The sequence below is a fragment of the Dama dama genome, chromosome 23, assembly GCF_033118175.1.
Source record: "Dama dama isolate Ldn47 chromosome 23, ASM3311817v1, whole genome shotgun sequence".
NCBI lineage: Eukaryota > Metazoa > Chordata > Mammalia > Artiodactyla > Cervidae > Dama > Dama dama.
In genome coordinates, this window is record NC_083703.1 from 54417681 (window position 1) to 54439598 (window position 21918).

At 60.8% G+C, this 21918-nt stretch overlaps 1 protein-coding gene across 2 annotated transcripts in view; it reads left to right on the forward strand.

Annotated features, from left to right (window-relative positions):
• The window catches only part of KCNQ2 (potassium voltage-gated channel subfamily Q member 2), a 48703-nt gene that overhangs the window by 13638 nt on the left and 13147 nt on the right, over nt 1–21918 (forward strand). The window contains exons 2-11 of one of the 2 annotated variants that reach the window (XM_061125789.1): nt 2396–2486; nt 3241–3367; nt 3657–3832; nt 4669–4794; nt 6477–6587; nt 7114–7209; nt 9828–9922; nt 10970–10999; nt 13941–14009; nt 14923–14952. In XM_061125789.1, the coding sequence (XP_060981772.1) occupies nt 2396–2486; nt 3241–3367; nt 3657–3832; nt 4669–4794; nt 6477–6587; nt 7114–7209; nt 9828–9922; nt 10970–10999; nt 13941–14009; nt 14923–14952 (951 nt within the window). The remainder of the gene's footprint in view (nt 1–2395; nt 2487–3240; nt 3368–3656; nt 3833–4668; nt 4795–6476; nt 6588–7113; nt 7210–9827; nt 9923–10969; nt 11000–13940; nt 14010–14922; nt 14953–21918) is intronic. The other variant, XM_061125790.1, reaches the window with a different exon arrangement.

Genomic DNA, 21918 nt, shown 5'->3' on the forward strand with positions numbered 1-21918 from the left:
CGGCACCCACGTCTGAGCTAGCCCCCCACCCCTACTAGCTCCAGTGGAGGCCAGGCCCCACTGAAGTGCTGCTTATCACCAAGAATGCAGTGTCTCAAACCAGGAGGCCAGAGGCAGAGCCCCCTCCTAGGCTTGTAGGGCCTCTGCCTCCCTGTCTCTAGATGGGCATGGGCGTTGGAAGTCTTGGGGGCCAGGCTGCGGCTGGATGCTGGGTGGGGATGGCCATCAGTCATTGAGGTGCCTGCAGACGGGAGGGCCCTGGAGTAAGTGACTTCCATCAGCCAACTGCCTGCGAGTGGCCAAGGGCTGTGGGGGCATCATTGCACTTTGGAGGTGTTCCTCTAGATCTGTGGGGGCCCCACCTGGACCTGGCAGCACGGTGTAAGGGGTGCTTGCTCCCTGGGGGCATCTGCCGCCCTCCTCTGCTTCCTCCTCGTCGAGTGGGTGTGCCAGCCTTTTTCCAAGCGTCTGTCCCGCTGACTCCCCTGCATCCCCTGGCGGTGCCATCTGTGGCCATCTGTCCCAAAACATTAGAAACAAAACTGGGAGTGTGGCCGGCACTTTCCAGGGGTGGGGGGAGGAAGGCTGTGAGGTCCCCACCTTGGGTTGCAGGTTTGCCTCCTGAGCTGCTGATGGGGCTCCCGACAGCCTGGCCTCTGTCTGCTGGGAAGAGTGGGACATTCTGGAATGTTCTGAGATGCTGGCAGAGCCACCTCGAGGAAGCCAGGCTGAGAGGGCCTGGTCACCCAGAGTCCTGGCCTTTCCTTTGTTCTCTAGAGGAGTGTTCTTATGCAGTACAAGGAGCTGGCATTCGTGGTTGCGGCCCTGGGCTCTGCCTGCCCGACAGACGAGGATGGCATCAGGCACCCCGGGGACCCTGATCTCCAGTCTGGTCAGACTCGCCCTCTCCCGGGTCCCGGACTCACTGTCCACCCCTTACACCTCTCCAGGGCCACCCCACTTACTCTTCCCTCTGTCAGGAACAGCTTCCCTTCTCTGTTGGCCCCACTGGCTCTTCACCCTGCAGTGTGGTGGACACCTCCTCAGGGAAGCCCACCGGGTTGTATGTCCCCCCCAGCTCCTGAGTCCTGGTACTGAGCTGAGCTGGGTCCCGGTACCCCTTCTGAGGTGGGCGACCCTCTCAGTCTCTCCCACCACCCAGGCCTGGGCATCCTGACCCATTGCCCTGGGATCTCCTCCAACCCTGGCAGACCTTATCTGGGCATGTGGGCTCCTTCTCACCAATAGAGTTGAGGGGAGGATACTGCCGGCAAAGATTTATGAATATAAGGCACATGAGACATCTGGACATTTTTGTCCCTGGGCTCAGCTAATTGAATAAATTGGCTAATGAGCAAAGGAAATTAATTGCGGTTTTGAAATGTGACCGTTTCCTCGCGTGCCTTTTGTCTGAGCCAGCGGCCTTCAGACAGAGCCGGGGGTGATGATGGAGCCAGGGACACGGATGGAGCCAGGGGCGATGATGGAGCTGTCTTCAAGGGGCCATGCTCCAAGGAGGGACTGGGTCGGCCCTGTGAGGGGGGTGGCCTGTGCCTCTCTGGTCCTTGTTACCAGGCCTCTTCCAGGCAAGTGGGCAGGACCACTGGAGGTACCCCTGTATCTGGCTGAGGCTCGGTAGGCCTTGGCGCTGAGCACCCCCTTGGTGATTCTGGCCAGACTGGGCAGGCCGGGCCCAGTCTGTCGCCATGGCCAGGCTGAGTTTGGACCATGTGGCGTTGGCTCTGAGGGTCTCATTTCCACTCCACCTCTGCCACCAAGGAAGCCAGTGGTCTCGACACCCAGGGAAGGTGGAGCTAGGTGCCTGGGGTTTCCCAGGTGGTGATAAAGTGGGAAGGCACCTCAGGAGCCCTGGACCCCTGTCAGCAGCCCTCAGGGGCTCTGCCCCCTGGGATCCCAGCCTCAACCTGTCCCCTTTGGCTGGACGCCTGCTGCCCAGTGGTTCCTGGTTCTGGAAATTGACCAGTTCTCTGTGCCCCCTCCCAACACTGCCTGCAGGCATGTTCTGGTGGTCAAGGATGCTGGACAGCATGGGTGAAGCCGGTGTGATCTAGGGCACAGGAAGTGTTTGCCTGTGAGCCTGGCCAGGACAGCTGTGGACAGGGATGGGGGACCACGCCTGGGGTGCCTTGCTTGGGGGTGGGCTGTGGCATTTGCTCAGTTCTCATTTGCCCAGTGACCCAGGAGGCTGTGCCCCTTGTTTGTTTTAGGAGCTTTGGGAGCAGACAGACAAGGGACACGTGGTGGGTGTCCTAGAGAGCAGATGAGGCTGGTCATTGCCATGGAGCCCTGGGGGGCGGGTGTCCCTGCTCTGCCCTGTCCCTCTCTGTGCCACTGGGCACCCGGCCTGGCTGACCGCCCTCTGCTCCGTCCCTAGGTTCCTGCTGGTCTTCTCCTGTCTCGTGCTGTCCGTGTTCTCCACCATCAAGGAGTACGAGAAGAGCTCTGAGGGCGCGCTCTACATCCTGGTGGGTCCCGCAGGATGGCACGGAGGGCCTGATGGCACTCGAGGCCGTGGGCAGCAGCCTGCCCATGATCCCGTTGATCTGACCCTCCAGGTCCCCCACTGGCAGGGACCCCCACCCTCCTGGCACCCACTGTTCTTCTTGCTAGCCCTTCGGTTCCTCCCAGTCTCCTCTCCCAACGTTGGTGATATTGCAACTTCCTCAGCCTCCACCGGCCCCTCCCCACAACACCCCAGCACCCTCTTCCCGGCCTGCCCCCCCACCCTGTGTCATCACAGCACCTGACAGCCCCCGCTCCCACTGTCCCTGTACCCTTTTCCACCTTCCGTTCTCAGTGGAGCCTGAGGGCTCTGGTGGCCCCCTCCGCCTTGGAGTGTGGGGTGTTTCCCGGCAGATGTGGGCGTGGGGTGGGGGTTGTGAAGCTCACAGCAGTCCTGTGATGGGTAGGGATGGGCGCCATGGCAACTGCAGGGTGATTTCTGTGTTGCTGTTGGTGATGGAGGCAGGGCTGCAGGGAGGCTGATCCTGCATCCAGATGTACCTCTGGGGAGTCCTCCTCCCCCCTGCCCTGTGTCCTGGAGCTGCCCCAGGCCTGGGAGCACCCCCCACTTGGCAATTACCTGAGACCTTCCATCAGCTATGCCCTCTGTGCCCTGCATGCACGCCAGCTACACAGAACGGGGCCGCACAACAACTACCCAGGACAGGCCCCCCCCCCCCCCCAATTGTAGTGGCTCAGCTGCAGCGTCACCTGCAGGAAATCGTGACCATTGTGGTGTTCGGTGTGGAGTACTTCGTGCGGATCTGGGCTGCGGGTTGCTGCTGTCGGTATCGCGGCTGGAGAGGGCGGCTCAAGTTTGCCCGGAAGCCCTTCTGTGTGATTGGTGAGGCCCAGTGGGGGTAGGTGGGCAGGCACAAATGCAGGACCGGCTCTTTCTGGAAGTTTCTTCCCACCTGCCCTCTTGGCGTCAGAGCCCATGGTTGATGCAGCCTGAGTGCAGGGCAGTGAGGTGCTGGGCAGCCGTGCCCAGGGAAGGGTTGGGCTGGGTGGGCTGTGGAACCAGGCCCTGCTGGCCCTTTGTGTGTGTCCATCTGTCCATCCTCCCAGAGCCCTGGTGGGGGCCGCCCTTCTGCAGCAGAGGGCCCACCCCCCAGCTCCGCCATCTCCCACAGACATCATGGTGCTCATCGCGTCCATCGCCGTGCTGGCTGCTGGTTCCCAGGGCAATGTGTTCGCCACATCGGCGCTCCGGAGCCTGCGCTTCCTGCAGATCCTGCGCATGATCCGAATGGACCGGCGGGGCGGCACCTGGAAGCTGCTGGGCTCCGTGGTCTACGCGCACAGCAAGGTGACGGTGCCAGGCCAGGGTGAGGAGGGCTGGCCGGGCATGACGCAGCCCCTCGTTTCCTCTGGGCGTCTTCCCACGACTTGACCCTTGACCTCGTCTCTCCAGCTTTTCTGCCAGGCCCGGTCCATTTGGGTCCCACCCAGAACCGGCTGGCTCCGTGGTGGGGGGTGTGCTGGATTAGTGCCCATCCCCCAGTCACCTGCCCATTAGGCTGAGGCTCATGGTGGCCACTGGCTTTGGGACCCGCGAGGTGGCTGCAGTCCCAGGTCCTTCCCGATCCCCACCTTGTGTTCCCAGGAGCTCCACAAGCCCAGACCCCACCCTGCCAGGCTGTGCGGAGAGGCCCTCCTGCTGGTGGGTGGCCGTATTGGTCCCCAGCCTCCTCCCCACTGTCCTTCCTGTCTGAAGACCCAAGGCTGGGCTTTGGTTGACAAGACAAAGTGGGAATCTCCCTCAGCCTCAGGGAAGTCTGGGTAGGGCCCCAGCAGGCCCGACATTCTCCAACCTGCCCGCTGACAGCCATTCAGGACCACTCCCTTCCTGGGTGGATGCGGCTCTGGGCCATCCCTGCCTGCCATCCTCTAGGGGTGAGATGCGCAGGTGTGGGACCACCCAGGGCTGGGGCTGGGGCTGGGGCTGGAAAACCAGCTGCCTCTCCTGTCTGCCCAGGCTTGGGGCTCCCAGGGACTCTGCGGCCAGCTCTCGGGAGAGGTACCTGGCCCGGAAGCCCAGGGGACCCAGAGCTCAGCGAACCTCCAGCCAGATGGGACCTTGTGCTCCTGGGCGGGTTGGGCTGGGTGCCAGCTTGGCAGCTGTGATGTGGCCATCTCTTTCAGGAATTGGTCACTGCCTGGTACATCGGCTTCCTCTGCCTCATCCTGGCCTCATTTCTGGTGTACTTGGCGGAGAAGGGGGAGAACGATCACTTTGATACCTACGCGGATGCACTCTGGTGGGGCCTGGTGAGTGTCTGGCCTCTGGGGCCAAGGAGAGGGGCCTTCACCAAGGATGTGCTCGCTGGGCGTGGCCTGCCTTGGGGTCCCTCCTGCCCATGGTCTGAGCTCCCCCCACCCCTCCCCACGGTATGCCCCTGACTGCCCAGGCCTGGACAGCAGACCTTCAGTTCTCCCGCCCGGAGACATCTCTCTGGGGCCACCTGCTGGCTGCTTCTGACCAGAGTGCCAAGTGGAGGTGGCGTCCCAGGTGGGCCGTGGTGGGGGATGCACTGGTCTCTGTGGGGTGGCAGGAAGCCTGGCCCTCAGGGAGCCTGTGCCCAGCCCTTCCTTCTCCGCTGACCAACCTGTGTGATCTCTGTGATGGAGGGGGATGGGCGGTGCTGCCTGTCATGTTGATGGAGGAGAGTTTGAAAAAGGGGAACTAGACCCCCTGACTCAACCTCCCAGGCTGCTCCTGACGAGGGGGACTCCATCCAGAGTTGGTGAACTTTTGACCCATGCTCACGGCCACCTACCTCCTGGGCCCCTTATGGGCCCCTCTCCTGTCACCAGGTGCAACGGCCTCTTCTGAGAAAAGGCTTCCTGGGCCACCCTCCAAAGGGCCCCGCAGACCTCGACCCCAATAGCTCGAGCCAGGACCTCCGTCTAGCTCCTCTTTGTCTGTTTCCGTGGACACCCCCAGGTGGGGGCCGGAGTGCCCCTCCTTTGCGAGCTCTTCTGGGGGTGCTGGACACTCAGGCGGGGAACCCCTTCTGCATATTCCCCACCTACACCGGGGGTTTCCTCTGTGAACTTTATTTTTATTTTAGTGTTTCATTTTTGGCTGTGTTTCTTGACGTGTGGGGGTCTTAGTTCCCAGACCAGAGACTGAACCTGGGCCCTCGGCAATGAAAGTGCCAAATCCTGACCAAGAGACCTCCAGGGAAGTCCCTTCTCTGTGAACTGCAGACTTTAAAGGTTCCCTCTGCTCTCTGATGGGATGAGATTGGCCGCTCCCCATCCCATCATTCTTGGGAACCATTCCCCCTGAGATCCCCTTGTTCTGCTCTGAGGGCTGGTGGTCCTTGGAGGGGCCTCATGGGCACTGGGGAGTACTCCCACCGCCTCGCTCTCAAGCTGGCCTCCCGAATGCTGGCTGTGAACACTGGCCTCGAATGCTGGCCCCAAGGACCGAGGCCCCAGCAATCCCCCATGCCCCCAAGTCTGCCCTTGTTTTGGGAGTACATGACCTTCTGAGGGAGAAGTTCGTGAGATCCTGTGTGTGGAGGTGCCCCCAATCCCATGCCCCTCCTGGCAGCTGGGCCCCTCCCTCTCTGGCCTCAGCTTATAAGGCCCCCCTCCAAAGGCCCCTACATGACCCCTGAGCATCCTCAGAGGGTCCCTTGGCCCTGTTGCCTCTGAGGCTCTGGCTTTGTCGGAGCCTTCTGGCTGCCCGTCCGGCTGGAGCTCAGCCCTCCTGGGTGAACCTGCCCTGCCCACCTCAGGTGTAATTGAGTGGAGGCCGAACACCCCACCCCCCACCCCCTGTTCATTTTGGTTCTTGAGTGGGGAAGGGTGGTTGGTGGTGACCCCGGCCTCACGGGCCCCACGTGGGCAGCATGGGGCAGGGGTCTGTCCAGCTGCCCTGAGGCCTCAGAGGGGCCCTGGCTCCTGCCAGGCCTGGCTGAGGACGGGCCCTCTGTTCACAGATCACCCTGACAACCATTGGCTATGGGGACAAGTACCCCCAGACCTGGAACGGGAGGCTCCTGGCAGCAACCTTCACCCTCATCGGTGTCTCCTTCTTTGCTCTTCCTGCCGTGAGTCCCGCCTTTCCTGCCTTTGCGGGGGATGGAGTCTGGCCTCCTTGGTGACCACTGCTTTCCTTGGGGTCACATGGAGCAGGGCAGGGCTCCCCTCTTACTGCATCTCTGGGTCTCCATCAGCACCTCCTAGCCCTGGGATTGACCAGTTGGGTCCCTGTGGCCAGGAGCGGAGCTGTGGGTGATGTGGCTCTGGCAGGTTTCCTGCAGAAGGCGTGGGGCCCTGTCAGCCCTCCCCCTGCAGCTGTGCAGGGCGTGGGGGAGCTGGTAGTGCTGCTGTCCAGGTGCTCTTCTCTGAGACCCTGGGCCTCATCCCCGGCTCGTTGCAGTGTAGACAGACTGGGAAGGACTGTAACCTTTGTGCCCAGATGTGTTCAGAGTGGGCCCTGCCACTCTGAAGCCCCCAGTCTGTCTCCTGGTGACTAGGGGCTGGGGGTAGGGGCGAGAAGGTGGGGCCAGGAGTGTGCAGGCAAGGTGGGGGGGTTCTGGTCCCCGGGCGCTGTCTGACCCCAGTGACTTGCAGGGCATTTTGGGGTCTGGCTTTGCACTGAAAGTTCAAGAGCAGCACCGTCAGAAGCACTTTGAGAAGAGGCGGAACCCTGCAGCAGGTCTGATCCAGGTGCGTCCAGATAGCCCCCATGTGGGCCCCACACGGACCCATGGGACCCCTGGCCTGGGCCCGAGGTGTTAGAGCGAAGCCCCTCTGGTGTTTTTCTCCTGTCGGGGAATTCAAGTCTGTGCTGAGAGCCACTTAGATGCTTGCAGTGGCCTGGCACCTGTGGCACAGGTAACATCAAGGCCAGCGGTCTGTGGGCCCTGGGCCAGGCTGTCACCGGTGCCCCCGAGCTGTCCCCTCACAGCACCAACACTGCCTTGCACTTGTGGGATGGGGGTTCAGAGACCCCCATGCAGGTAGGTGGCGGAGCCATGTCTGTGCTGCCCAGCTTGCACCACCCACCCCATCACTGGGGTCACAGTGGCCACGCAGCGTCCAGCAGTGCTTCCTGAGGCATCCTGAAAGTGCGGGCCAGGCACAGGCTGCCCGAGGGGCTGAGGTTCCCACAGCCCTTCCCAAGGACCGGGGGACCCAGTGGACCTTTGGCATTGACTGACCTTTACTGCTGGCTGGACACTGGCCAGCCCCTCACCTGGCTTTCTTTTTTAAAGATGTGGTCTTGCCCACGCTGCAGCCTACTTTTGTGTGTATATGTACACCTGTGTCTTTCACCATAAGAACTTCAATCGACTGCTTCTTTTAAATACAAAAGAGTGTAAAGAAGAACAAAAATGCCCACCCCCCCCAATGACAAGAGTCCCACCCACTATTGACACCAAAGTCTTAGCACTCCCAGTGATTTCGAGGTCTGAGCAGCATAGGGAAGGAGCACGGCCTGAACACATATCACTTCCCCACAGCCCCCTCCTCTCTGAGAAGCTCCAAGTTATTGGGGGAGGGTGGGAGATGGGGAGGAATTAGGGAAGGACCCCCACACACTGGGGACTCCATGAGGCCACACATCCCAGTGCTGAATGCAGGCTCAGAAGTGACTGGAGAAGACCCTAAGTGCTTACCTCACCTGACTTCATGTGGTAGGAAGTCAGCCTCTGAGACTTTGGTTTCTTAGATATGACACCAAAAGCACAAGCAATGAAAGAAAAACTTTTGTGCATCCAAGGACACTATTTGAACTGTCTCCTTAGAGAGTAAAAAGATAACCCACAGGATAGGAGAAAATATTTGCACATCAGATATCTGATAGAGATCTGGTATCCAGAATACATGAAGGACTCGTAGCTCAACTACACACAGACAAACGGCCCAACTAAGAAATGGGCAAAGGATTTAAGTAGACATCTCTCCAAAGAAGATATACCAGATGGCCTATAAGAACGTGAAAAGATGTTCAACGTCATTCTTCATGGAGGAAATGCAAATCAAAAGTCCTTCATGTCCACCAGGATGGCTACAATTTAAAAAAATTAAGTTGATGAGGAGGTAAAGTCAGAACCCTCATACGTCGCTGTGGGAGTGGGTGTGAAATGGTATGGCTGTTGTAGAAGACAGTTTGGTGGCTCCTCCAAAGGTTAAACCTGTCACACAACCCAGAATTCCCACTCTTAGGTGAACACCCAACAGAACTGGAAACAGGTGTTTAGCCAAAAACTTTCACGCAGGTGTTTGCAGTGGCACTGTTCACAGGAGTCAAAGGTTGAAACACCACCTCAGCCAGTGAAAGGGTGCAGAAGATGTGGTCCATCCACACGCTCGAATCTTGTTGTTGTTGTTTAGTCACTCAGTTGTGTCTGACTCTTTGTAACCCTAAGGACTGTAGCCCATCAGGCTCCTCTCTCCTGGGGTTTCCCAGGCAATAATACTGGAGTGGGTTGCCATCTTCTCCAGGGGATCTTCCTAGGGATTGCACCTGCATCTCCTGCATTGCAGCAGATTCTTTACCACTGAGCCACCTGGGAAGCCCCATGCTTGAATATGGCCTTAAAAAGAACCAGGCTCGGACCCGGGCTCCACCAGGGACAGGCCTTGGGAACGTGCTAAACGGAGGGAGCCAGACCCAGGAGGCCTGGCACTGAAATTCTATTGCTAGGAAGTGTCCAGAGTGGGGAACCACAGAGACTGATGCAGATCAGGGATGGCAGGCCAGGGGTGGAGGGAGTGGGGAGTCATGCTGGTGGGTTGGGGGCTCTTAGTCTTGAGGTGGTGAAAGTATGGTGTTTGTCAAGGGGACATTTGCACAGCATCAGCAACAAGCTTAGCGCCAATCAACTGTGCCCTTTAAAAGGGTGAATTTTACGTTATGTGTATTTTACTCTGATTAACAAGAGTTGTTGGGAACAGAGGCCAGGCCTGGCCAAGGCTGGTGTAAAGGGCAGGCCTGCGCCCTGCAGGGGTTCAGCCTTACAGTGGAGGATGCAGCCCATGTCCTTGGCTCTGGCCCTCACCTCCTGTCCCCCAGGGAGGGCAGGAAGGTGACCATGATGCCGGGTGATGGCTGCCAGGCATTAGGTGGGACAGATGGAAGGGAAAGAACTGGAGTTCCATGCAGACTCACTGCCGGGTCCCCCCTCCCAATTCCACTCTGCAGAGGTGACTGTGGCCCGTGGGGTGGGAGCGACACTGGGCTGCTGTCCAGAGGCCAGTGCAGAAGGATGTGTGGGGACGAAGCCCCGGGAGAGGCGGGAGGGCCCCTAGCGCCCGCCTGACCCCCGTCCTCTCCACAGTCCGCCTGGAGGTTCTATGCCACCAACTTGTCACGCACGGACCTGCACTCCACGTGGCAGTACTACGAGCGCACGGTGACCGTCCCCATGTACAGGTACCTCTGCCCCCCACCATGCTGCCTGTGTGTGCCCCCCATTTGTTCTTAATCCCCACTTTCAGTTGTTCATCATTTTGTTTGCTTTTTGTTTCTTTTTCTTTAAAACATGTACTTTTCAAAAATGAATCGTGTGTGATTTATTTTATTAACTTTGTTCTCTGTTTTATAGTTTGCGGCTTTTATTTTTCACCTTCATTCCGCCCCCTGCTTAGTGTCCTTGCTGTCAGGGGTGTAGTGTGTGAGTCTGGTGGACACGGCCCCCTGAGCTCACAGAGGTAAATGCGGCTGCTTCCACGGACCACAGCCCGGTGCAGCCCTACTGGTGGTGGGCCCTGTGTTTAGAAACAAAAGGATAACCTTGACCCTCTGACCCCCAGCGAGGGCCAGGGTCTCTGTTGAGGAAGGAGACCCCCCGGACCACAGCGAGGCCCCAACAGGACAAGGTGCAGACACCCCCAGGATCCCTGTGGGGAGAGAGTGTCCTGGGGACCCCCCCGGGGGTCGCATGGACAGTGGGCACCTTTCCAGGCTCTGCCCCTGGGGTGTGTTGGTGCCAGGCCTGGGCTCAGGATGATTTCCAAGGTGAGAAGGGTGGGGGCCTGGCTGGAGTCCATGAAGGTCAGGTGCCCTCCGGTGAGCACTGAACTCTGGGTCCTCTCAGCCAGAAGAGTCCCCTCACCTGCCCCTGGGTGTCCACCCACAGAGCCCTCACTGGGGCAGAGTCCTCTTGTAGGTCCCCACCTGCCTCTCCCGGGATCTGTCACCTGGGAGACAGTGCTGCCCACTCCCCTCTCCAGCATTCGACCCACCAGCACTTCTGGGGACACTCAGTCTCAGGGTGCCGGGGGCCCAAGGTCACTCGCTCTCACCCCAGGCCCTGTGCTCCCAGCCTTTGAGGCAGGACCGACCCTCGTGCTAATTTTCTTTGTTCTGTTGTTTCCCCCACTTTCCTCAACTATTTTTTTTCATTTCCTTTTTCTTCTCCCGTTCTTTTACAATCTTCTGTTCCTTTCCCTCTGTGTGTGTGTGAAAAACACTTGAAAGCTCGCAAACTCAAACCTACGGGGCCTCCAGGTAGGACTGCATGGGCGGAAAGTGTGTGGTGTGATTCTGTTCTGTTGGGGACTGTCCCAGGGCCCCCTGAGCCAGCCCCGCCCGGCCTGTGGCCCCTATCTGGAGCCACACACCCCCTCCTCGCTCCCCTGGTCCCCTCTCCTGACTGCCCCCACCCTCAGCTGCTTTCTTGTGCTGGATCTGTCTGTCCAGGTGTTTTCTGTCCCTTGTTCTGCTTCCTGCCTGTCTCAGTGGCTGGGGTCCTGCCCCTGTGCCTCCACCCTGCCCCCGGGGCCCCACTTATGCCCAGTGCAGAGGTAGTGGAGACAGGGTATTGGCCGTCCCAGTTTGGGGCACCCCCAGTTAGCAGCCCCCAGTCCTGGCAGACTGCTCTGGGCTTGGGGTCTCTCTCTCCCTGCATCCACTCCCCCACCCCAAGTCTTCACACTGCAGTGAGAGTGAGACTCGAGGCCGTGGACAGAGGGTCCTGTGGCCCATCCATGTGGCCCCACTGACCGTGTCTGCACCGGACAGCTCGCTTCCTGGGGTCCCCTGTCTAGACCAGGTGCTGAGCTGCTCCAGAAAGGGTCCCCTGTGCCCTTCGTAGGCCCTGTCTTTCCCCTCAGAGTGGTGGCACCATGCTCCGCCCCGCAGAGCAGGGCTCTCTCATCTTCCCTCGGTGCCTTGTGTGGGAACCTGTCAGAGTTAATCCTCTGCTCCCAGAAGGGAAGAGGGGGCCAAGCAGGGCCAGGCTCCGCAGGCAGGAGGGCCTGACTGTCCCCCCCAGAGGCGGGGTGGAGAGGGAGCAGGGTCCTTCCCGGCTGCTGACCCTGGACTCCTGGGGCTCCAGGTGGGGGGGGATCCTGCTTCAGACCCTGTCAGGCTCCTCCCAGACCAGCAGCCCCTTGGTTCATCTACTCCAGCAACACCACATCCCCCGATGTCTGGGGAGACACCCCTGCCCAGCCCCGGGCCTGGGGACTGGTGGTGTCCTCCGCAGCCGGCTGACCCCTAGACTAATACTGCTCGCTCCTGTGTGTCCCACCCCCGTCGCCCGCTGTACCCTCGTCCCCCATGACTGGACTGTGTGTGCGTGGCCCTCGAGTGTGTGGTGCCTGCACGTCCTTTGCCCGTGTGTGTTCTGTCCCCCTGCCGCTCTGTGTCCAAGGCATGGCGTCCTAACTGCGTGTCCCTGCCCTTGACCCACGTGTGTGGGGGCTGAGTGGGTCCAGCTGCCCGGGGTCTCTGCTCCAGGCCACGGTGGGTGCTCAAGGTGGTGGGGAGACCAGCTCTGCCCCAGTGTCACTCCTGGGGCTCTACTGTGCCCATGGCTTGAGCCGACTGAACTGCCCAGGCCTCCTGCTTGGTCTAGACCTAAGAGGACAGGGGAGAGCCTTGGAGAGGAGTGGGGAGGGGGAGAAGGAGGGTGAGCGTCCCCAGGATCCAGGCCTGGCGGGGCTGGGGCTGCAGAGGGAACAGAGGTGCGGGGTCACACCTGCTGGCCCTGGGATGGCAATGACCAGGGCAGGGCCGGGGGAGGGATGTTCCTCTGGGTGCTAGGGGCATGGCCGGGCAGCGGAGGAGTTGGGAGAGACCAGAGCAAAGTTGGAGACTGATTGGTGGGGGCAGGTCAGGGCTGCGGGTACAGGGGGTCAGGGACCTTCCTGTTTTGGAGACAGTGGGGAGTCCGAGCAGAAGGACTAGAGTGAGTCAGAGGAGGATGGGCATTCAGGGACCAGGGACATGGGGTACATGGGAGGGACAGCAGGGGGTAGGGGCTGGAACCAGGGTGTGTGGGGAATGGTGGTACTGCGGGACAGAGTGAGGACACCCAGGAGAGTCTTGGACACAGTTGCCTGGGAGGGTCAGGGGTCCCCAGGGTCAAGAAGGCCTGAGGCTCAGGACAGGGTTTGGGGACCTGGGGCTCAGTGGGGATGTCACAGACAGTAGGGGTGTCAGAGCAGATGGGGGTGTCAGAGCAGGTGGGAATTCACAGACACTGGGGGTCACAGAGCAGGTGGGGTGTCAGAACAGGTGGAGGCTGAGTCAGGAAGGAGAGACCAGTGCCCGGAAGCTGACAGGGTGACTGATGGACGAGATGGAAGCTGAGGGCTGAAAGTGTCCAGGAACCAGGTGGGAAGTGGGGAGTGGGGTGGGGAGGGACCTGGGGAGTGGGGTGGGGGGGAGGGACAAAAGTGTCCCCAGACAGCGTGGGGACCCAAGTCTCTGGGTGAAGGCTCCTGCAGCTGGAGGTGGGGGCGTGGGCTTCCCCGGAGCCTCCCAGGTGTACAGACCACTGCCTGGCATCCAAGAGGGACTTGATTCACCTCTGGCTTTCTTGCTGGTGGCCACAGCACTGAATGCTGGATTGGCAGGCAGGCCAGGAATGCAGCTGTCCTGGTGGGTGGGACTCCATCTGGGAAATGGGGCTCGGAGTAGGGCCAGACCAGTCACCCAGGAGCCGCCCAGTGGGCTCTACCCAGCACAGTCCTTTCCTGGGACCTCTGCCCTGCTCAGCTTTGGCAGAGAGAGTGGCTCAGAGAGAGAGGGGTCTGGGAGTCCTAGGATGTTGGGGGCTGCGTTTTCAACTGTGCTGCAAATCCAGGGGGTGTTCAGCGGTTGGGAAGGGGGAGGGGCACCCCCCCCCCCCATTTTCTGGTGCCCTGCGGGACCTGCTCCACGTGGGCGTCCCTTCTAGGGATGGTCTGGACACCACCCGCTCCCAGGCCGAGGTGCCCAGGGAAAGTGAGCCCAGAGGAACGCATAAAGTGCCTCAGCTGCAGAGGTGGAGGCATGGGCTCCCTGGGGGTCTGCTGCCGCCATGGACTCCTCCTGTTTCTGCCTGTGACAGGTCGTCATGGCCTGTGTCCCCATGTGAGATGTGGACACCAGTGAGAGCTGGCATGGGGGTCCCTGGGGCTCTGGTGGGTTGCGGGCTCACTCACCTGTCCTCTTGCTGCAGACTGATCCCGCCACTCAACCAGCTGGAGCTGCTGCGGAACCTCAAGAGCAAGTCTGGACTTACCTTCAGGTGGGCGGGGGCGTCCACGCTGGCTCTGATCCCCCATGGCTCCATGAGAGCCAGTAGGGGCGCTCAGGCTGGGCTAAGGCCCCTGATGGCTCAGAATGTTCACATCCTGTTGCCCTAGGCCCTGGTGCTGCTGGCGGTTTTCCCCTGTTGCTGACCAGTCTTGGCTCCCATCCTGAGGGTGGCTGGTTTGGGGGTGGGCATGGGGAAGGTGGTACTCCATATGGGGCTGGGAGGCTGGTGCTCTGGCCAGAGGTCAGAGGAAGAGTCCAACCCTGGAGCATCGGGTGGAGACACGTGAGTAGCACCTGCTGCTTCCTTCACGACCACAAAAGCTGCGACTCCCGGAGCACTTGACACAGACAGGCTTGCCAAGGACACGGACTGGCCAATGGGAGAGGAGGGGAGGATGCCTGCTGGGCCCAGCACCCAGGGCTGTTTGAAGAACTCTCAGCAGTGGGGCATCTGGAGAGGGTTGGATAGTGCCCCCCTGCAAAGATTCATCTGTGTCCTGGGACCTGTGAACATGACCTTATCTGGAAGAGTCCTTGTGGGTGTGATTAAGTGAAGGACCTTAGCTGTCCTGAGCATCGACTGTGGAAGTTGACAGCTCCAGAGCTTTCTTCACATGTCCTCTTTGAAAGTTCGTTAATATTGGTGATGCTGATTAAAACAAGTGTCCATAAACATGTGGCCATAGCACCCTCAGTCTCAAAACTTCTCGTGACCCCTTCCAGATTCGCTGTCCCTCTGGAACCTGCCTCCTTGGGCCCCCAGGGAGCTCTCAGGGGCATGTGGGCTGTTTCTGCACCCCTCACACGGAGCCCTGGCCCATAGGAGCATTGTGCATCAGCTGGGCCCTGTGTGGGGTTCAGCTGCTGGGCCGGCTTCTGACATCCTGTGCTTCTGTTTGCAGGAAGGAGCCTCAGCCGGAGCCATCTCCCAGGTCAGTGCCCGCCTGCCTTCTGCTGCCTCCGCTGTGCTCTGCGTGTCCCGTGGAGCTCGCGCTGCCGCGGGGCCTATGCATGCTCCCTGATGCCACTGCGCGAGGACCCCTGCCCAGTGGTGATGTGGGCACCTGGGTCTATGCCCCCTTCCAGGCCCCCAAGCTGAGGGGCAGCTCCTGTCTGCTTGCCTGTGACTGCAGCCCCTTGGGCGGGAGTTGGGGGGCTTTCAGGGGAGCGGTCCCACTGGCTCCAGGCACAGGGTCTGCGCTGCTCTGAGTCGAGGGTGACCCAGGTGGACACTCCCACGGGGTGTCCCAAACACTGCGGATCAGGGTCAGGCAGTAGGGGGAGGGGCTGTTCTGAGGGGAGGTCTTCACACCACCCCTGCAGATCTTGGTTTGTGGAGGTTTCTGGAGGATGGAGGAGTGGGAGAGGGTTCCCTTTGGGCATGGTCTCCTGCCCCGCCTCACACCCCCTGGGTGGGCACCCGTACCCCACTACTCGTGTCTGTCTAGGCCCCTGCAGTTCTATTTGGTTCATGTGAATTTGAGACTGGGACCCCAGATGGGGACTCCCGGGGGTGATCTCAGCTGGGGTTAGGGTGATAGCACCCTGCTGTTTTCCTAGTTTTGAAAAGAAAGCCAGATCAATTCACTACTTTCAAGTCTGGTGACCTGCAACCTGCCCATGTACTGCTGTGTATCCCTGAAGCTCAGGGGTTGGTTCCCTGGTGCCATGTCCACACCTGCATGGGGTGTCCCGTTCCCCAGGCCATGGGCCAAAGACGCTGCCGGCTTGTTTGTGCCCTCATGGACTGAAGGCTGCTCAGCTGGGAAGGCAATGGGCTGAGCCCTGCTTCAGCATCCATCGGAGGGGGGCATGTACCCCACCCCTGAGTCCCTGAAGCGGGTTGGCCACTGGAGCTGACCTGGAAACATCAGCAGTGCTTTGCCTCCAACCAGCCCAAAGAGCAGCAGAGACGACCCTTTAGATCCCAGACCAGAGTGGCTTTATCCTGGGCAGTGACCTTTGTTCTCATGGGCACAAACCGAGGGGCCCGGCACGGGGCTGTGGTCAGGTGGGCAGGGAGGGGGAGCAGCAAGCCTGGCCTCTGGGGCGCCCCGAGGCTGCTCCACTTCGTTGGTTCCCGTTGGTGCTGCCATCAGCCCCTCCTGTGAGCCCCCAGGACCCAGAGGCCGAGCAGGTGGGCGCGGCTGCCCTCAGCTCTGCCCAGTGGGCGCTCTCTGGCCCTCGGCGTGGCCCCTCCCGCCTATCGCGGCTCCCTGTGCTCGCCACCTGCGTGCCTCTCCCCTCCAGACAATTTTCGTCTCAGCCTCTCTCTCTCTCTCTCTCCTCTCCTGCCCTCCCCTCCCCCAATCTGGAAAATCTTGCCTGCCCCCCCCAAGTGCCTTTAATCATGTCACTGCCCTTCTCGGGCCCCTTTCACGTCCGCTCTGTCTTTGGGGATGAGGTGGCTGACCCTGAAAGCAGGACTCCAGGTGAGGATTCACGGGAGCCCCCTGGCTCTCCGGCACGTTCTGTGGCTCCCCTTCCTCGAACCCGCTTTTTGCTCCTCCCTCCCTCCCCGTGTGTCCGTGTGTCCCTGCCTGTGACCAGCGGCTTCCCCTGGGGGCCCCAGGCTGAGGCCCTGGGACAGAGGGCCGGCTTATCCTGGGAGCACACCTTTCAGCCAGGGCATTTCTGTGCCCCGACTGGAGCAGCCAGGAGCCCCTGTGCAGCACCTGGTGCACAGTAGGTCTGCAGGAAAGGGTCCCGCCCTGGACACCTGTGGGTGGGCTATTCCTGGGCTGCCCGGCGAGGGGACCCTAAGCAGGTGGATGGGGTGGGTGCGGGGGCCCTCCACTGCCGGGAGACCCTTTGGTCCTGGCTCATGGTGGGGACATGCACTGTGGCTGTGTGGGCGTCAGACCAAGGTGTGGGGGTGGCGGAGGGCAGGGGCAGGTGGGGGTCTCGGGCTGTGCTGCTCCGGGTGTGGCTCTGACCTGCCCTTTGATCTACCCCATTTCTGACTGCCTTCTCCTGTGCCTGGGGAAACCCCTGTGCCCCAGCTGCTTTGCTCCCGTCCGTGTGGCCCCCTCTTCGTCGTGGGGGGCCGTGTGCCGTGTTTGGGTGCGTGTCTGTCCAGTCTGGTGTTGGTGACTGTTTGTGGACACCTCTTCCACCCTCTTGAGCCCAGGCCCCCCCGGGCTGAATGTGGGCAGGAAACCCCAGGGCCAGCCTAGAGCCCAGAGGCGATGGGCTGGAGTCGGGGCCCCTCACTGCCCACCCCAAGCAGAGGAGCAGTGTCCAGGGGGGTTGGCTGGGCCACCACCAGTCCCCCTCCCTCTGCTCTTGTCCTGCTCTCAGACTTCCTTGTTTCATGCAGGAGCCTCTGGCCACGTGAGGCTGTTTAAATTTTCATTAAAACTAAAGAAACCGCTGCAGTTGGAGAGCCGCTCCCCAAGCTCCTGTGCGTGGGAGCCAGGCTTGAGGTGTCATGTAGGAAATGGTGGGTGTGCAGTGCGGGGCTGCTCATCTGTTCAAGGCTGGGGTCCTTCCAAAGAGCCGGAGGCAGACACCCCACCCCACCTCATGCTCTTTCCTGGGGGAGGAGCCCCCAGGCGGGGCAAGGCAGGGCTCTGTGTGCAGGCCTGGGGACCCCTGCAAGGAGCTGGCAATGTAGGTCTTGGTCTTTAGGGTCTTCATCTGTCCAGCAGGCCCTGGTGGAACTGTGGCTGCCTCGGGGGTGTGCCCGGGGAGAGCATGTTTGCCCTAAATTTGAGTTCTGTGAGCTGCTGGGCAGGGTCTGGGGGGTCCGAGTCCTGGGAAGGTGTGCCCCTCCGCCCGGGGTGGCCCTCTAGTTAGTTTTTTTCTACAATCTGAAGTAACTGGGGAAGCTCCTACCAGGGAAACGCACACTCTCGTAGGGTCCTCCACGGAGGACAAGGCCGGTGAAGCCAAGGGAGAGCTCTTTGAGGAGCCTTGACCCTAGCTTGCTGGTGTTAATGTGGGGAGATCCTTGCTGGGACAGTGGCAGGTGCCACCGGTGTTTAAGTGAATGTGAGTCGACACTGTTGGCTGCGTCCGGGTTTCTAGGCACAGCAGTTTGGGAGCCACTGTCTCAGAAGCAACAACTTTGAAGGTGGAGGCAGAGAGTAAGACCCCAGGGAAGCGAAGGGTTTCTTGATGTTCTCGCTGGTTCTTTTCATTTCTGCTTAAAAGTTTTGTGGCTCAGACAGTAAAGAATCCGTCTGCAAAGTAGGAGACCCGGGTTCGATCTCTGGGTCGGAAAGATCCCCTGCAGAAGGGAATAGCAATCCACTCCAGTATTTTTGCCTGGAGAATCCCATGAACAGAGAAGCCTGGTGGGCTGTGGTCCATGGGGTCACAGAGAGTTGGACATGACTGATCAACTAACATACTTGCAGGTTCTTGTGCACAGCTGAGGCTCGCTCTGGCCTTTGCGGAGGGTCTTGGGCAGGCTGACCACCAGCTGCCTTTCCTGAACAGCTAGCTGCACGTCAGGATAGCCTTCACCCAGGGTCTGGCCTTGGCCGGCCCTTTGATGTGCAGGTGCCCCAAGCCTCCTCCTCCTTGGCTCCCCTCCGGGTAGAGGTGGCCACTGCCTTCTGGGTAAATGGGGGCCACTTCTGATCAGGCCGCTGGCTGGGTTGGTTTGTGAAGCCAAACTCGCACGTTTTTCCTCTGAAAACGTGAGCTTTCTGAAATCCTGTCCCTGTAGAACCAGCAAAGCCTTAGCCCATGTATTATTTTTTTGTTGGCATGAATATAGCAAAAAAATAATACATCTTTTGAAAGAGATGGCCCCAAATAGATGCTGGAAGGAAAAGGTATTTTTGGAGAGAAAAAAAAATGGATTTTTTTTTTCTCTCCAAAAATAGGGACTATTTTCTTTTCCAGGCTGACGGAGGACTTCGTGCGCGACCTCCGCGCTCGCCCTTCTCTCTCCCATGCGAACTCTGTGGCGGGTGCACCCCACGCCCACACGCCTGGCCGGGGTCCCTCCGGTCGCCAGCGCCCCCAGGACTAACTGTCCTCTCCTCATTTCCAGTAAAGGCAGACGGTGCGCAGAGTCCCTGTGTGGATGCTGCCCAGGACACGCTAGGTACCGCGGACACGCCGCTCGGACGACCATTGCTGCACGGCTCTTGTCCCCTCCCGCTCCAAACACTCTGCTTATTAGAGGTTCTAGATGCGCCAGGGAAAAGCTGGCGCCCGCCCGGCCCCCCAGGCCCGGATTCTGATTGGAAGCTCACCTCCCAGCCCCTTCGTGGAGCCCCTGCCCCCCTCTGACCCCAGGCGCCCTCCTGGGCAACAGGGGCACGGCGCTAACGCCCTTCCTTCTCCCCAAGCCAAACGATGCTGTACTCCAAGTAGGAGAGGGGCCGGCCAGGGGGTCTGAACCCGCAAAGCGTGCCTTCCGGGGTCTGATTGCTCTCCTGCGAGACTTCCGCATGGCCGGGCCATCTAGCACCTCTACTACGCAAGGGAGGGCGCTGCCCTCCACCCGCTGCCCGCCCGCGGGAGGCGGCTCTGTCCTGTGTGTGCCGGGCTCCCTGTGGTCCTGGCACACCAGACGCACCGGAAAGCCCGAGGTCCGCGGCTCCCCCCTCCCACGTACAGGCCTGGTTTAGGGCAGACTGGAAACGGGACGGTGGAAGGGCCGACCTTTGCCCCGTGGGCTCCCTGACTGCCGGCACGTTTCCTCTCTCTGTGCCCTGTCTGCTCTCGGGGATGTGGAAGTGTCTGTCCTCCTGCTTGCTCTGGGCCCCCTGCTGCCCGCCCCACCCTGCCCCGTGCGGCCCGCAGGTGCTGGCAGCTGCACTCACCAGTCATCGTGTGCATGTGGTCCGAGCTGGCCCTGGAAGCAGGGGTGTTGAGTGGTGGGCGTGGGGAGGGGCTGGGCAGCAGGTCGGGGCTCCAGGGCGGCATGCCTGCACACCTGCATCCGTGCATGCTCCGAATCCTGCTCCCCCAGAGAGGGGCTCGGAGGGGAGACCTCCCCCCACCCCGCACCTGCCGTGCTGCCTGTGTGTTCTGAAGTAGGCCTGCGGGGGTGGGGGGCTCTTGCAGCCCTCGGAGGGGAGATTTGGGGTCCCAGCAGAAGCTGTCCTGCTTGCCCAGAGCTTGTGTCCAGGGTGCTTCTGGCCACAGGCTGGCCTATCAGGTCGGGGGCTGTGGTCAGGTTGCCTGGGAACCGGAAGGGCCAAAGGTGCCCACAGCCGGTCCAGGGGCCCAGGCCATGCTTGGCCCCGCTATGTGTGTTTCACAACTCTACCCTCATCTTCCTCACCTTCCCTGGGCATCCAAGGTCCAGCTGTGGGCCAGATGGTTCTCTCGGTGGATGCTGGCTCTCCCCCTGACACGCTGGGCCCTGGCCGTGCAGACTAGGGTATAGGGGCGCTCAACCGGGGCGCCCCCTTGCTTATCCCTGTTGATGGCTGGCTTCTCTTTTTGGTGATTTTGCCCTGGATGGGGGATGGGGGTGGTGGCAGGCAGGAGAGGAGAGGCTGGGCCTTGCTTTCTCCCCCAGACCTTCTTGAGCTTGCTCCCTGGCCCCGTGTAAATGCCCTTCACTTGGAGGGTGGGCTAGCCTCCTGCTCCTTCCCTGGGGGCAGGCGGCCAGAGCCCCACCCTGCATTTGCTTTCATCCTTGGCTTGTGAGGTGAGGGAGGGCCTTTCTTGACTCCTGCAGGACTGTCAGCACTCGAGCACCTGGAGTTAACGAAGGATCAGGGTGGCTGGGGGGCTGCGTGCCTGTGACTCTGAGTTGTGATAACTGAGAAAGTCCAGACTACCACCCATGGTCCCCCAGCAGGGTGCTCCTCTCCGGTCTGAGCAGTCTGAGAGTCAGGGATGGGATGGCGGGGCCAGGGCGAGGCCAGGGAAGGCTCCTTCCTGTGGCTCTGTCCTCGTAGGCAGCTGCGTGGAGCCAAGTTCCTGGGACCTCTGGTGTGCACAGGACAGCAAATCCATCTGGGGGTCCCCATCAAAGTCTAGGTGGGGCCCTTGCTTCTTGGTTCTCCTGGACCAGCTGGTGGTCTCCTTAAGGAATGACGAGGGTTATCTGCACACTGGCCCCCATGCCCTGGCTCCGGGGGTCCCTTGGCCCCCCACCCCTGTCTTGGTCTCGTGACAGGCATAGCAGTTACAGGCTTGGGCAAGCAAATGCCCTGGCTCCTGTGCTCAAGGGGACCCTGGGCACCCAGAGTCTCTGGGGGAACCTCCCCTCCGAGTAGGCTCCCTGCCTCAGGCCTGAGAACTAGCACAGAGGGTCTCAGCTGGCTGGGGGCAAGGTGGGGGCACCAGCTTGGACTGCAGTGTCTGGGCTGGGTGGACCAGGCCATGGGCCGTCTCTTGTCCATGGCTTGTCATCTCTGCGCCGTCTGACGCTGTGTCAGCTGTGGGTCCCCCTTGGGTCAATGGAGGTGGCTGACCCGGGGCGTCTGTGATGGGGCTGGCACTGTCTGAGGGATCAGCTGTGGTGGTTTCTTCCCAGGGGCAGCAGAGGCCCTGTCAGGTGCCCGTGAGGGATGGCGCCAGGCCCTGGGCCCCAGGGCAGTGCAGAGGCCACTCCAGGAGGTCCTGTGGCCCCTCAGTGTGGTGGCATGAATGGGTTCACAGTTCACAGGGACTTCGCTCTCCTCCAGGCAGATGGTGGTCTATGGGAGGAAGTGAGTGGCTGCCTGGCCCTGGGCCTGACCTGTGACTACCATGACTGCTTCTGTCTCCTGCCTGAGGCCTGGAGGATGTTAGAACTGACAAACTCGGGGTGTCAGATCCATCTCTGTGGTTACCAATAGATGAGGGCAGGGAGCCCATTATGGGGCTGCAGCTGGATGGCCACGGTTGCCCCCTCCCTGCGACCTCTGGCCAGGGCTCAGCTGGCAGCCCAAGTGTTCTTCAGAGCGTGAATGTTCTATTTCTGGATGGGTCCTGTTTGG